General features: G+C 34.4%; 2 protein-coding genes across 2 annotated transcripts; both read right to left on the reverse strand.

Moving 5' to 3' along the window:
- Positions 1–1,616: 1,616 nt before the first annotated feature.
- Positions 1,617–5,688, reverse strand: LOC112506991 (vesicle-associated protein 4-1-like). The gene is made up of 7 exons (XM_025111367.1): positions 5,206–5,688; positions 4,741–4,811; positions 4,492–4,573; positions 4,293–4,411; positions 3,252–3,329; positions 3,022–3,141; positions 1,617–1,976 (listed from the first exon to the last, which is right to left on the reverse strand). The coding sequence occupies exons 1-7, from the start codon at positions 5,447–5,449 to the stop codon at positions 1,917–1,919; spliced, it is 774 nt and encodes a 257-aa protein (XP_024967135.1). The 5' UTR covers positions 5,450–5,688; the 3' UTR covers positions 1,617–1,916.
- Positions 5,689–12,079: 6,391 nt separating this feature from the next.
- On the reverse strand, positions 12,080–15,206 carry LOC112507696 (cytochrome b6-f complex iron-sulfur subunit-like). Its single transcript, XM_025112361.1, has 5 exons — positions 15,140–15,206; positions 14,762–15,003; positions 13,104–13,221; positions 12,518–12,700; positions 12,080–12,433 (listed from the first exon to the last, which is right to left on the reverse strand). Exons 1-5 carry the CDS (start codon positions 15,179–15,181, stop codon positions 12,329–12,331), a joined length of 690 nt encoding a protein of 229 aa, XP_024968129.1. The 5' UTR covers positions 15,182–15,206; the 3' UTR covers positions 12,080–12,328.
- Between the last annotated feature and the right edge of the window lie 237 nt (positions 15,207–15,443).

The raw sequence follows: 15,443 nt of genomic DNA on the forward strand, positions 1-15,443 counted from the left end.
AACCCAACCTTATATATATATATATATATATATATATATATATATATATATATCAATCAAAAGAAGCATAAAGGCAAGATAAAAACATGGAACACTGTTGTTGGAATCTCATATCAGCTATGATTTCGACCATTTCTTCTGAACTTATATTGGAATCTTCATTCTTTTCTCGAAAACTCTTTTGAAGAGTAATTTGATCGTGTTTCATCGATCTTGGCTCCGAGACTGTTGAGCTTATTGATATGGACCCCAACAACTCAAATAGGCTACGGTCCTCAACGATTCTTCGACATCTCTAGGGTTTTTCGATTTGCCGGAGGGGTCCAATGCAACCGGATATTGGCTGGCTTGGGACACCGATGGACCAAGTGCTTGCCAAAGCGTGTGGGATCTGGATCTAAACGAGAGATGTCGCAAACCAATTACAGCTCCCAGTGTCACGATAAAGCAAGCCTTGTTGACAAGCTTCATTTCCGTGGAATTCTGGAAGTCAGATGAACGATATACTGAGTTTGATTGATTTGTTAAACGATGAAGATATTATCTTCTTGAGGCTTGGAATGTGGTTACTGTTGGGAAAGCTTTTGGGTATGTTTTTTTGAGACCATTATGAATGTGAAAGGTAGGTTTATTAGTTTATATAGAGCTAGAAAAGTTTGGAGGTGTGGAGAAGAGTTGGACATATAAAATGTCAGTCTAAGGGGCCATTTACCTAAATGTTTACCCGATAAGTACTTACTTTTAGGAGTAACATTATAATTTATTTTACTGTGTAAGATTGTAGTACATTAAAATGGTAGCGTATGCAACAATTTACTAGGTAAACACTTACCCGGGTAAGAGTCGTCACCCTCACTTACCGAGTAAGACTCTCCATCTATATCATTGTGCTTACCGGGTAAGATTTTTTACTTTTGTCATGTTCATCAGATAAGGAAAATTACTTGGTAAACACTTACCAGGTAAGCGTTTAGTAAACGACCCTTAAATGTAAATCTATATATTGCTAAATGTAAACCTGTCTATTAACTTTCTCATCACATAAACCAACATCAAAACTTAATTTTTAATTATAATGTATAATTTAACATGATTTTAATATAAATGTGTTTTAAATACCCATAAGATAAACCAATTGCCGAAACCGGCTACACTATATTGTCTCATTCTTGTGACTCCATGCAGGTATGTCGCAATCGAGTATTGTCTTATGAACCTTGTTCAGTGTACCACTACAACCCACCCATCCTGTCTCGTCTTTTTCTCCTGTTTTCATTTTCATTTTCAATCCGATAAAATTCAGTAGAGATACAAAACCAGTAATCTTAAATTCCGTTTTTACATACAAATCTGTGAATAAATAACACAATTGATATGGAAACATCAGCTGCCAATTAACGATCTTTGGTGGCAGGTTCGGTTGAGAACCACATTTCCATTGTGAATCAGGGAACCACACAAAATGTGGTAGAAAAGTCACGTCATGTGTACAGGACATTTATTCATGATGAATAATGAACACATGTTATCCTCTCGGTGGTTCCCCGGTTCACAAATGAAAATGCGGTTCTCAACTAAACTTTCCCCTTGATATAGAACTTAATAAAAACATAAAAAGAAAAATAAAGTTTAAATGGTTATTTATTCAAGTATGAATTACATTGTTACACATTTTGAACTTATTGATAAAAATAAGGTTTCATCATTTTACTAGGTAAGGCCCAGGAGGACATTTTACGATGCTCGTCTAATGATTGATGCATATGTTAACGCATCGACCAGCATTGCTACAAACCTCTGAAACCTCTACCAATTCCAACATATATAACTGGTGCATGATCGAGTCAAGATGGTGGAATTGGGACCGATATATCTGTCACAGATGAAATAACAAATTTACGACACGAGAGACTTCCTCACACCAAATCTACAGCCTCGACCTGTTGTCGAGCAAGGTATTTCTCCCTTCGTTCTTTCTGAAATAAAAGATCAAGTAACAAAACTTAGTGACGGAGTTATATCAAAATATAGCTGGATATGGTGTTATACACTACTCTACATATTAGATATAGTAAGGTTAGATATAGCAATGTATGAATGTTTTATACAAACAAAACAGTGTAGTCCTATTTGTTGATCGTAGGAAGAAAAATAAGCCTAATATTAAGAGCATCTCCAATGGGGGTTCTTACAAGAGCCTATTTTTTTGTACTTTTTGTTGTCGGACCACTTCCAACTCATCAAATTAAGAACTCATAGAAAATTCCCCAATGGTAGTTTTTATAACTTATAATAACCTTTTTGTGGGTCCCATGTACTTTTTCAACATCAATAATTATTATATATTTATGAATAAATATCAAATATTTAATTTCAAATGTATAAAAAAGAACTTGCAAATGAGAACCCGGAATGATAGAAATTTGTTCTGATACTATGTGAGAATATATGGAATTTCATACTTACTCTCCAAAATAACCCTTGAACAGAGAAGGGAAGTTCCAAAATAAATGGATGTGAAATGGTCCAAGTCTAGCCGATGTGGGACTCTTAACACTTAGAGCAAAGATGAACCGAGTTGTATGCTTAATTAAAGTGCATGGAAGATTCTATAGAGAGAATGCACACATAAATTGTTAGATTCTTAAATCCGCCTGATGACAGAACTAATACAAATTGCAAAAGAAGGTAACATTGTAAACTATAGATTTTTCAGCATCTCAGTTTTACTATTAAGTTGTAAGCACAGCCGTGTGGCATGTATTGAATGGGTTTTAGTGAGTGTGGATGCTGAATATTTATTTTATTGTACGTTTTAATAAGGCACATTATGTGATGTATGTTTGTATACATTTCTCACAAGTCTGGAACCCATAATTAACCTGAAGGTCTCACTCAAAAGGCTGGATTTGGTACCAAGAGGCTGAACGCCATTATGGAAAATGAACATTACCGAGTCTCATGCTTCATTGTATACAGAATGCTAATAGGATGATCACAGCAGGAGAAGCAATAACTTACCCATTCATCTATAACAAGTCCTTGCTCAACAACTTTTGGACTTGTATCCACTTGAGGTTTTTTGCGTAATTCTAATTCAGCCTCAGCTTCAGCCAGTTGATGTTTTAGTTTTTCCAATGCCTGAATGCAACAATCTTTGTGTCAATTTTATATGATGACCAATTATATAACAGAATGCAGCTAATATAAACAAGCACTAATTACTGACAAAGAAGCAATCATCAACTTACAGGGGTAGGGCGCTCCGCATTCAAGAAAATAACACGTAATATTCGCTCGACAACTACTTCATCCTTTTGCTCCTCAAACTGTAAGAAAAAGAACATAATGTTAAAAGCACAACCACTCCAAAGCTCATCTGCTTTACAAAGGATAAGGGAGGGAATCTGTCTGCAGCTTCCCCTTGTTTTTATCAAAGAGGCTGTTCCGCCAGTTCAAACCCTCAAAGGGAGCAAGCTTATTGGTTGCTCTAACGCTTGCCTCATAAAGAACAAAAAGTTTATCTTAAAATTACTATGGTAATTGCTTCATAAATAATAATTTTCTAATATCCACCCAGCCTATAGAATACAATCAATTTAGAATTTAGCACAAATCAATCGGAAAGAGGCATCAACTACAAATGCCAACAGAAAATTTGCACCACTCATATGTAGAGTAAAAACTAAAAGAAACAGCATATTCTGAATAAGATTTGTCTTCCAGAAAAAAACAAGTTTATATCTCCAAAGTTGATCACACATAGTTCATCTAGCAATACATATGTGTCAATACTTGAGTGCTATCATCAAGCTCACACTATTACATGAAATTTAGTGGAAAGTAAGCATCTAATCATAAGACATCAAAATGTTTGTACCAAAACAATCAAGGCCATGAAAAAAGAAAAGTGTACCATAAGGATGGCAGCTAACCTTGGTATAAGAAATTTTAATCAAGTGGAAGCATGGTTGCATTCTTGCAACTTGACGATACAAAATTACATATCCATACAAAACCCATTTATGACCGACGTTCTAGTTCCATGTAATATCATCTGCCACTCTAATACTACCCATCGTACTCATTATCGAAATTTTGACTGTGATATAGAAAACTTTACAATGGATATTACATAGCCCTGCACATACTGCTCACAAAGGGCTCTCATGAAAATTTCAGACTTGTATGCAAAGAGAAGGTTCAAATGAATGCGAGAATAAAGCTAAATTGCTGACCATAAAGCTTCACAAGATACTAATGAGATGCTCAAGAAATCCCAAAAAACTTACCAATTCAGGCACATAGTCAATTCCTTCTTTGACCTTGAGGCTCATGATCTTGAACTTAACCTTGCTCCTTTGGTCCAGCTGTTTTTCGTTTTTTTCTGGTTGCTCAACAAACTTGAAAACTGTCATCAGTTTATGTCAGTGAGCACATAAATGCAGATAATTCACTTGGAACATCATATGCTACAAGGGAGATGATTACCTGTCGCAATAATACTTTCCCCAGGAGCCAGAATCCCACCAGGAGGTCGCATATAACAGCTCTTTGGTGCAGTGGTTTGAAACTAAGGGCGTTAACCCAGAAAACACAATTGGTTTAGTTAGCAAAAGTTAATCAGCAGATCAGTTTTGTGCTGAAGAAACTCCATTCATCAAACTTATAAATAACACGTCCATGGATGCTTGTATCCTCCATTGGCATATAAATTTAAGCAAATATTAAATGGAATACCTTAAAAGCAACATGAGAACTGCTATGGTTCTTGATCCGAACAGCACTTTTCACCTGTTTACCAGGCTCATCTACAACACCAAAAACGGTAGTAAATCAATCAGAAATGTAATAACTAATAAGGAAAAGATTTATCCCATCAAAACCTTGTCAATCAATTAAGAGTAGTGCTGTAACTCTAAACTTCCTCCTAAAAATGCTCCTTCATGCAAAAATCAAACTCACATGATTTTGCCATGTGATTTTAGAACGATATTTACGAGCATGTAGCATTACTGATCAATTAATGTATTTATTACGAACATAGAAATCTCCAACGGTAAATGCAATCAATGTACATAAGAAAACGAAATATCAATGTGAAGATTGAATCAGTCAAAAACGTAAACCGGTTACCTCGAATTCAAAACATTCGAACAATACAAAGATAGCATACGATCATGATAACTTGAAACAATTACTCACAAGGAAAGTAAAGGTTGTTAGCCGGATCAAGGCGGAGTCTCCGCCTAGTTGGTAGGAGCGATTTCGCCACCGACGATACCTTGTTGGAAGATCGACCGTTTGATGCAACGCCGTTTTCATGGCTTTTCTGATTCTGAAATTGAAGATTCTGCGTTGACGAAGAAGCTGTTCCAGATTGCCAAAACGGACATAGTAACCAGGGCTTTCCCGCCGAATGAGAACGGCGGTGGTCGGAGATAGGCATAACTAACTTATAACAGAGTTCCACCTAATTTATGATAAATTCACACCATACAAACAACGTATATTATCTCCGGTTGACGGAATTCAAGTTTTTCGGCGGTGCTATGGCCTCCGTTTCTTATGTAAAAGCGATAACGGACTTCAAGTGAATGATTTTGAAACGTAATTTAATTTAATTTTGATGTCCGAGGTCGCCCTTTGGTGTTCATCATGCAAGCATCAGGAACTTCAGCTCTCTGCCTTCTGTTTGTACCTCTGTACTCAAGTGGACCTTTCCTGACAAATAACATAATAGCCCCTAAAGTTATGCCTTCTATACATATCACCCCCTATAGATTGTAAGTATATCAATACCTACCCCAAAGTTTTGTTCATTATGAAAAACTCTCTCCTATGAAATTTTATTACAAAGGATATTGATATGAGTTCATATTTAAGATGTTTTCCAAATAATTACTTGATTTTACTGGGCTTATTCATTTAAGAACTCTTAAATTTTTTAGATCTATGAGAACTTCCACCTTGAAGTTTTCTTTCACATTATCTTTTTTCATCTAAGTATAGAATTTAATATATTGATTAACATATATTTGTTTCATATGTATCTGGTTCATAATGTGAAACTCTTATACGTGTATTTTTTTTGTTTCACAGACACGTCAAAAAAATTCATATTGTGAAAAAAATGTATATAAATCACTACATTAATTTCTAACCATAGATGGAAAAAAATCATATGAAATAGCACATGACCCACTGGTTCTCAAATATATCACGATTTAAAAAGTTTCCAAAAGAAGGTCCCTCGTTAATAAATTTCTAGGGGTGGCAATTTTGTACCAAACCAGTCAACATGTATATCAATCGTACTAATTAATTCGGTACCAACTTAATTGGTACCAGTTACAGTCGTTTGGTAGTATCATATCAAGTATTCAAACTTGGTTGGTACACGGTATTGAAGATCGTGTATCATGGAAGTGTCATGATACATATTTAATTATTTAGAATATCTCTAACAGCTTCTCCAAAATGAAAAAAATGGAGAAAATAGGGATTTTGAGCCTATATTTTGCTCCAACAGCTTTCTCAAAACTATCTCCAAAATGAAGAAAGTAGGATAGAGAAGAGTTTTTTATCCAAATATGGTGATCATCCCAAAAATGATTACCAAGTGATAGGACCAATAGTATTTTAATATTATAATCAATGTTGCAGTCTCCAAAATAGGAAATCTATTGGAAATGCTACTCAAACATTGAACAAAATGACAAGTTTTTGTATATATAACTTGAAGTTGGTACAAATCAGTACCGACCGGAAAAAAAAAATTGGTACCAAGTACATTTAGTTGGTACATAATATAAGATTTTATATATCAATTATAATTGATTGATACACGATACTAAGAAAAACTTGGTACCGTACCAAAACTAAAAGATCCTTTTAGATTTATTATGATTGTAACAATTAAAAAAAATAGTTTAGGGGGTTAAGTGTAATTTATGCAAAGTAATGTGGAGCCATTTTAATTTAATAATAATAAGCAGGTATATCCTAGCTGTTTGAACCATGAAGTGGTTACTCCATGATTAAACACAGCTCCATGATAAAACCGACGGCGGCGCCTAGCGATCAATGACGTGTCATCACTACCCAGTAAACATGAGCCACGTTAACAATAACAGCTTTCATCTAGCAAATATGGTGAAGCCGCCGCCGCCGCCGCGTAAGCTTGAGCCGAGGCCAGGTGGTTTTTTCGGTTATCTTTTTTCCAAATTTGATCCAATTTTTTTTTAATTAAAATTTTATACCTTTATGTATTTGATTTGTTATTTGATAAAAAAAATTAAGTTAGTGGTTGTTTATATACATATTAATAATTTCATTAATAGAAAGTCTATGAATCATTAAGAGGTAAATCTTATTTGGTAAAAAAAAATTCATCTTTTAATGGTTTTAAAATCATCTGAATGATTTTGTATCACGAACCCCCTTAACCATTTAGCGTCCTAATTTCATTGTAATAAGATATATCCACTCGATAAAATGGTTGTTTGACAGTTGTTAAATGATTTGGTACAAAATAATTATGTGGTCAAAATGATTAAGAGACTCTTATAATATAATGTATAATGAAATATAATTGTTTTATAATTGTTTATAGCGTTGAACGGTTAATAAAGACACATGATACAAAATCATTCATAGGGTTTTAGAACAAATAAGAGACGGATTTTTTTTGTCAAACAAGATTCATCTCTCAACGATTCAGATGCTGCATCTTAATGGAATTATTAAGAGGTTGTTTGTTTACCTCTTAATAGTTCCATTAAGAGACAACCTCTAAATCGTTAAAAGATGAATCTTGTTTGGTAAAAAAAAGTTTGTCTCTTAATGGTTCTAAAACCTTCTAAATGGTTTTATATCTTGGACATCCCTTAACTGTTCAGCGTTCTAATTTCATTGTAAATAATTATCAAATAATTAAATTTCATTTTGTACTATATCATGAGAGCGCTTTAATTATTCTGAACACTTAATCATTCTTTACCAAATCATTCAGCAACTATCAAACAATCCCTAAGAGGTAAACAAACAACCCAAAAAGTTTGAATATGTTACTATGTTTAATAATTTGCATGCTATTGAACTCAGATCCCCATGATATTTTGTATTGTAGACACTTGTCATGAATTCGGTTGGTTGGTTGATACATGTAATAAATACGTATTGGTAGCATATAAATACTTTTAAAAAATAAAAAAATATATTTATTTTCATTGAAAATTTAGATTTGTTTATTGGATAAATTGATAAATATTTAATGATATGGAATTCTGATACATAGATTTATTTTGGATTTAAAAATAAATAATTTTAATATCCAATCATGGGTTACTTTTATTAAGATTATATATTAAATAAAGAAAAACATGAAATTAAAATATTAAAAATGGAAGGGAGTGATGTGATGATTGATGAGGGCGGTGAGGTGAGTTGTTGATGATATCCCTTCTGGCCCACGCTGGATATCGCATTAATGGCTAATAATGCATTTATCATCACTCACATCGAATTTGATAGATTGATTGGGTTGGATTCACGTGAGATCAAAAGGATTTTGTGAGATCAATAGTTTTTTGTAAGACCTGTAAATTTAATTTATGTTTATTGATAAACTTTATAAGCTAATTATTTAATGGTCTAAAGTTGTACGGTAACAATTTTGTGAATATTGAGAAGTCTTGTGGTGTTTATCAATGTTTATATTGTCAGATTGTAGATCTAATCCAAGTGTTAAGAATTGGTCTTACAAGTCTCACGAAAAACCTATGGTCTCACATTATCCCAAGTCATGGATTGTTTATTTACTTCTTAATAGTTTTATTAAGAGACAATTTTTGAATTATTAAGAAATGAATCTTGTTTGACAAAAAAAAAATATTTGAATGATTTTGTATCATGGGTCTCTATTAATCATTCAACGCTCTAATTTCATTGTAAAAAATTACCAAACAATTATATTTCATTTTGCATTATATCATGAGAGTCTATTAATCATTCTGACCACTTAATCATTTTGTACCATATCATTCAGCAACTGCCAAACTAGTGTTTATATTAACAATTAACTACAAATTTGGTCGTTATGGTTTATAAAGAAATAATACTTTTCGTTTTTACAGTTTTGAATTATTATAAAATGACCATTGTAGTTTATAAAAGACGTCTGAATTTGGCCCCTTTTTCTAACGATCTTTAAAGATTCTGTTAAATAAAAGATATTATTGTCATTTTATCGATTATTTGTTGTTTTAACCAATCAAAATCTTAAAATAGATTTTAATCAGGTAAATCTAAAAATCGAAAAGGACGAAAATGTCTCTCACTTAACAGAGTTTTCTAACAACCGTTAGAGAAATAAGTCAAATGACTAATTCTAGAGACCAAATTTATAGTATCTTTTTTTTTTATTAACATGGGATAACCAGTCCGCTATGTGAAACGACTAATTCTAGGGTGATTACCCGCGTTCGGGTAGCCCAGAATCACCACATTTGAACCACCATGACTAGAAGGAATTTTTTATATCTTATTGGATTCGAACCTGAGACCTGCAGACACTTTTGACCTTTGGAGTTTAAGTTCAACCCAATCGGAGAGACGAACACTACCCTTGAAGTTATCATAAATAAAAACATTTAACGCAATGATTGTGAATTAAAATAAACCAATGATTTTTTTTAGATTTGTAGCAACATTACGTTAGGTCTCCAAATGCACATGGTGTTTAAAATATGATCATTCTATGTTTTCTTGGTACTGTTCATCGGTTGACATCCATTGGATGTAAGGGGAACCGAGTCGATCCAATCATCCATTGGATGTTGGATTTTGTCAACCGATCCAATCCGATTAATAATGGATAACGATCTGATCCAATCCAATGGATGATTGGATCGGTTCGGTTCCATCAATTGGATACTTTTATTGGATATCCAATGGATGGTCTGCTGGGATTGGATCCATCCAATATGTTAATTCAATCCAATTATTCAACAATGATACAAATCGATTAATCAATTTTAATATGTGTTAAAACCAACACAAGGTAAGTAAAAAATTCAAAACCTCACATAAAACAAATTCCGATTTAAACAATTTGAAAATAAATTAATTGGATGATGGTTGGATGGACAACTGGATGGTCATCAGATGATTAATTAGATGATGATTGGTTCGGTTTTGGACTGCCATCTGAGAACTGACCGATCCAAATTGGATGTTGAAATTTTCAACCTTATCCGATCCAATTACAATTGGATATTCAATTATGGTCGGTCAATTCTAATTGAATCAGTCGGTTCCAATTGGATCGGTTATTTTCTGCACATCCCTATGCTTTTCCTATACAGATTGTTTTTTATTGGAATCAGATCCAAGCCTTCTCGATAAAATATCAAAATAATTACCACTTTAACTTTTATAAAAACAAGTGGTGTCTACTACTCTTATTTTTGTATGGGCTTCGTCACAGTCAAAATGTACTAATAATATCTCTTAGACTTCATGGCTATCGGGAAATTTTGGATACGATGGATATGAATAGTTTAGCATCGAGGTCACGAGTACTATAATCATCATTACAAGGTGGTATGTCTCGGTTTATGTCGTCTTTTTTTCTCTTCTTTGGTTGACTTTGTTTGTTTAGATTGGTTTTTCTACACCTTACAAAATCTAAGTCTCTTAAGACTCTTAAAATTGTACTTTATTTTTCGTCTTCTAATGAAATTTGTTTGCCTCTTAAAAAATGTTCTCCATGTTCATGACACATCGACGAGAAAGTGGTCTGCATTTCAAATTTAGACCACCTAAATATAAGCAATACTTTCTTTGGAAGATGTAACCGTTTCTTTTTTAACATATAATATGAACTTTTGTGCAATTTTCTTCTCTCATGAGAACATGTTTTAAAAAAAACCACTGACCAGTGGCGAATTCAGGATTTTTGTCTATTGGAGGCACCTTTAAGATAGATCAAAGGCCCCGCGAAGTTGTCGGTATGTTCTTAGCCTAATTGCATTGTTTTAAGGGATTTTTAAAGTTTTTTGGTTGATTTCAAAGGACTTTTTGTGTTTTTGTTGTTGATTTTGAGATGCTTTTTTGGTTGATTTCAAAGTAATTTTTTTGGGTGGTGGAAGGCTCAAGCTAGAAATTACTGGAGGAACTAGCAGAAAGTTAAAGAAAAATTGTGTTTAACCTAAGTAATTAATAATTCTTCTTTTATGGGGGCCCATCCTCCGCCATTTGTATGCTAGATCCGGCCTTGATCGTGACTCAATTTATATATATATGACTTGGAAAACGCTCATGAAGAACCTGTCAAAACTCTTGGCAGTGTATTTTCACAAGAGGTATATGCATACTTTCTTCGATTCATTACCTCTTAGGGACTGTTTGATAGTTGCAGAATGATTAAGTGATCAAAATGATTAAAAGACTCTCATAATACAGTGCAAAATGAAATATAATTGTTTGGTAATTGTTTACTGTGAAATTACTGCGCCGAATAGTTAAGAGAGATCCAGGATACAAAATCATTCAAAAGGTTTTAAAACAATTAAGAAACAAATTTTTTTTGGCCAAACAAGATTCACCTTTTGACGATTTAGAGACTGACTCTTAATGGAACTATTAAAAGACATGTTTAAAAATAACTACATATTTCAACATGAATAATAATACCTCGACAACACTTGTTTAAACATTACTTCTCAAACATGTATATCTCAACTTTCAGAATAAATTACGTTTTTCGTCCCTGTGGTTTGTCACAAGTTTTGGATTTCATCCTTAAGGTTTTGAAATTGCGGTTTTAGTCCCTATCGTTTAGGATTCATTTCTATTTTCGGGACTATTTTCTCCCATTTTCCATTTATTTCATTAGTTGTTTTGACGTCTTTATTTTTGAGAATTCTCCAAATTTCAAAAAAAAAAAATTCCACCTTCCTCTATTTAAAGAAACTTTTTGAGATATTTTCGGAGACTCGGGATCCTAAAAAACCCTCCATAAACTTCGTTTTTCTCTATTTTAGAGAACGTGTAAAACAGGAAATAAACCGCTCAAAGCACGTTATTGGAAAAAAAAAAACTACGACAAGATCCCATCCTAACAATCTTCGGATATTGTTGCCGTATCTGTCGGCTCTCTAACCCTCTCTGTTCTCCACATTAACTCAAGCTTCTAGTCCCTACTAAACTAGGTTACCTAGTTCTACATCTCCAAATCGTCAAAACTTGCTTAAATCTAATAAAATGCAAGCGAAAACGAATCATAAGAAACAAAACCCGTGTTAGAGGAGCCGGAGGGCGGGTTTTACGACCACCATGGAGCATCGCCTGTTCTAAAATCGGTTTCCGTCCAAGGAACAAACACCACTTTTTCATCGTCGTCTACATCTGTATGAACCAGAGCCAAAGACTGCTACCAAACAAAGGTGCATTAGAAACGTGTACCTTGTGCATTAAAACTTGTACATATTTATAGGTCGGTGAAGCGACTTACCAGATGAGCAGGACCCTTAAGGACTTTGCCATCGTTATTGTACTGAGAGCCGTGGCAGGGGCATACAAACTTCTTCTCTACTGTGTTCCATGGCACGATACAACCCAAATGGGTGCAGACCGCATTGATTCCATAAGTTGCGAGAGTTTTGTCGTTCTCAACCATTAGATACGTGGGGTCTCCCTATAATTTTCATGCACAAAGTTATAGATAAATCAAACAAACCGAGTATATTTCATTTGTAGGTGGGGTCCGGGGATGGGATGTATGCATATTTGACAATTATCCTAAAGAATAGGATGGAAAATTACATATAAAGATAACGGGAAATTGACCAAAATAGCCAATCTCCGCAACCAACTTCAGTTTTTAACCGCTTTTTCAATTGAATTCCAGAGTTTACGCAAATGTCTTAAGCATTTGCATAAACTCAATTTTCAGATGACAGTCTTTACGCAATTTCCCTAAAGATAACATACAAAGTACGTACTTTTCTATTCAACAATTGGAAATAGTTTCTGAACTACAGAATTCTGCATTTTTTCAAACTCTATTTATAAACGGGTAGTTGGATTGAACTCGTTACCTTTAAGCCTTGAGTAAGGGTTCTATCGCCAGGCCCATGGGTCTTTAGCCATTGTGATGTGATGATATCGTTTCCATGCTCATCCTTGGCAACGATACCGCCTCCAGAGCCACCTGATCTGCTTCAATTCCCCCGCACATAAGAATCAATCGCCGCAATATAAGAAACAATAAATTTTATAAGAATTTGAACAATGAGCACGGTTAAGGCGGTTAGAGTCTTGCAACCGCAGGGTGAAAGTTTTAATTCACTTGGGGTTGACTTCTTATGGGCACTGAGCTCTTAAGCCAACCACCTACGACCTTTGAATACATGATTTTAACTCTCATAACTAGCTTTTCCAATTTTATCTTACGTCTTTCTGGTAAAACGTTCTTCATTTTCGAAGCCTTCCTTCTTTGTTATATTTCCTTAAACTTTTTGGGCTTATTTCTTTCTTTCACATACTTTTTCACAAACTGAAGGTCTTCATGAAACAACCGCTCTCTACTATTTGGAGTAGAGGTGTAGTTTGCATACATTATTTGATGCCCTTGAGGTGAGGTGGGGCATTCCAGCACAGGGTTTGCTGGTTACAAACTCTTTTTGCACAAACAAGAAATATTAAAAGAACTTGGACCGTGAGTGCCGTTAAGACGGTTAGGCAGCTTAGACTACGACTATGGTTATGATGGTTAGGCAGCTAGGGTCACAGGTTTCTTGCATCATCTATTTTCTGCCTATATTCTCCTAATAGTTTATGTTCGGTACATACCGCCAGATAAGACCATGAATGTTGGAAAACTGATCGACTACGTTGTGTTTTTTGTTTCCCTTACAGATTCTAACATAATCTTGCTTTTGTTCTTGGGAGTCATCAATCATGTTACACAGCAGTGGGTCCAGTAATCCAATACCGAATAGCTGAATACAAAACATGCATACAAACATTGTAGAACATGATCTTGTGGTCATTTATAAACAATGAGCTTGGGCAAATGCTTAACCTGCATCAGAACAATATCTTGGGCTGTTTGGTTGGTTTTCCTACGTCCTATATGGATAAAGCTATATGTGTGCCTAAATAGATTCGGAAGGTTTTTGTTTGTGAGGGCTTTTTGTTAAATGGAATGAGGATGTTTTCTAATCGAGAAGGGCAGTTTGGAAAAAAAAACCTAGCTTTCTGCATAAACCTCCCCCGAAAGCTTGAATAACCCAATTTCTGTATCATTAAAGCCACTAGCCCACTACCAAACAAAACATTCATCTATAGCTGACCGAATAAGTTGCAAGTCCCCTTAAACTGCTAACACATGGGCTAATATGAGCTTAACAATACTTACAGCTTATTTGGTTATTAAGTCAGCTATACATGACTCTTTGATGATAGCTTAATGATATAGAAAGTGGTTTATTCAGTAAGTTTTGGCTTTATATAAAAAGCCACGTTATATTCGTACTGACCACTCTTGCCACTCTCAATTAAAAACACAAAAACTTTCCAAACAGAAAGATTAATCCATAAGTACAACTTTTTTCATACATTACTTAATGAAAACCAACCAAACGCCCTTACTCCCACAAAAACTAATAGTTTCCTTTTATTTGTTTATTTTTTGAAAATTTATCGACAAATTGATGAAATGTGAAAAACGAATCAGGGTAAGAAGAGAACGAACCCAGGTGAGGCGAAGAAAGCTGTGTAAGGGACCAACATGCCGGCAGCGGGAAGACCAATGGCGCCGAATATCAACAAGTTCATGAGCTTCCTCCTCTCCATTTCTGGACAACCGTCGGCGGAGATGCTTGATGCCTGGCACATGACCTTCATCTCCTTTTTCCTTCCCTCCGATTGAGATCTGGCCGATTTAGGCATTAGCGCTTTGGTAGCTGACAAAACTCCATTCTTCCTAGAACAACACTGTGGAACTCAAATCAACTCGAAATCTCGAATTAAAATTCAAATAAATTAGAAGAATGAATAATAGCAGGCACTATTAAACATGGAATCGGAGTCTATTTTAGAAACCTTATGCAAATTCCAACAGTAAACTTACTTGAAGAGAAGTCGCCGGAGAAACAGTAACAATGGCAGCCATGAGAGGAGTTGGAGCTCTATGCAGATTGACCTGGGGATGGAAGAAAGCAAGAAGACCTAAAATGGCAGTGGGGAGTTGAGACTTGGAGTCCCCGATGGAAGATTCGTGGCACATATATTAAAATAATATCGAAAATAAAACATATAACGTGTGGAACCTATTTTAACTTGATTTTTATTTAGAATTTTTATTTTGATACATAAGGTTTAAAGTTTTAAATATTTAGGTAATTGGTTGAAATATTAAACGATTATTATGTTAA

Source organism: Cynara cardunculus (genome assembly GCF_001531365.2).
Source record: "Cynara cardunculus var. scolymus isolate 2C chromosome LG 2, CcrdV1, whole genome shotgun sequence".
In the NCBI taxonomy this organism is placed as follows: Eukaryota; Viridiplantae; Streptophyta; class Magnoliopsida; order Asterales; family Asteraceae; genus Cynara; species Cynara cardunculus.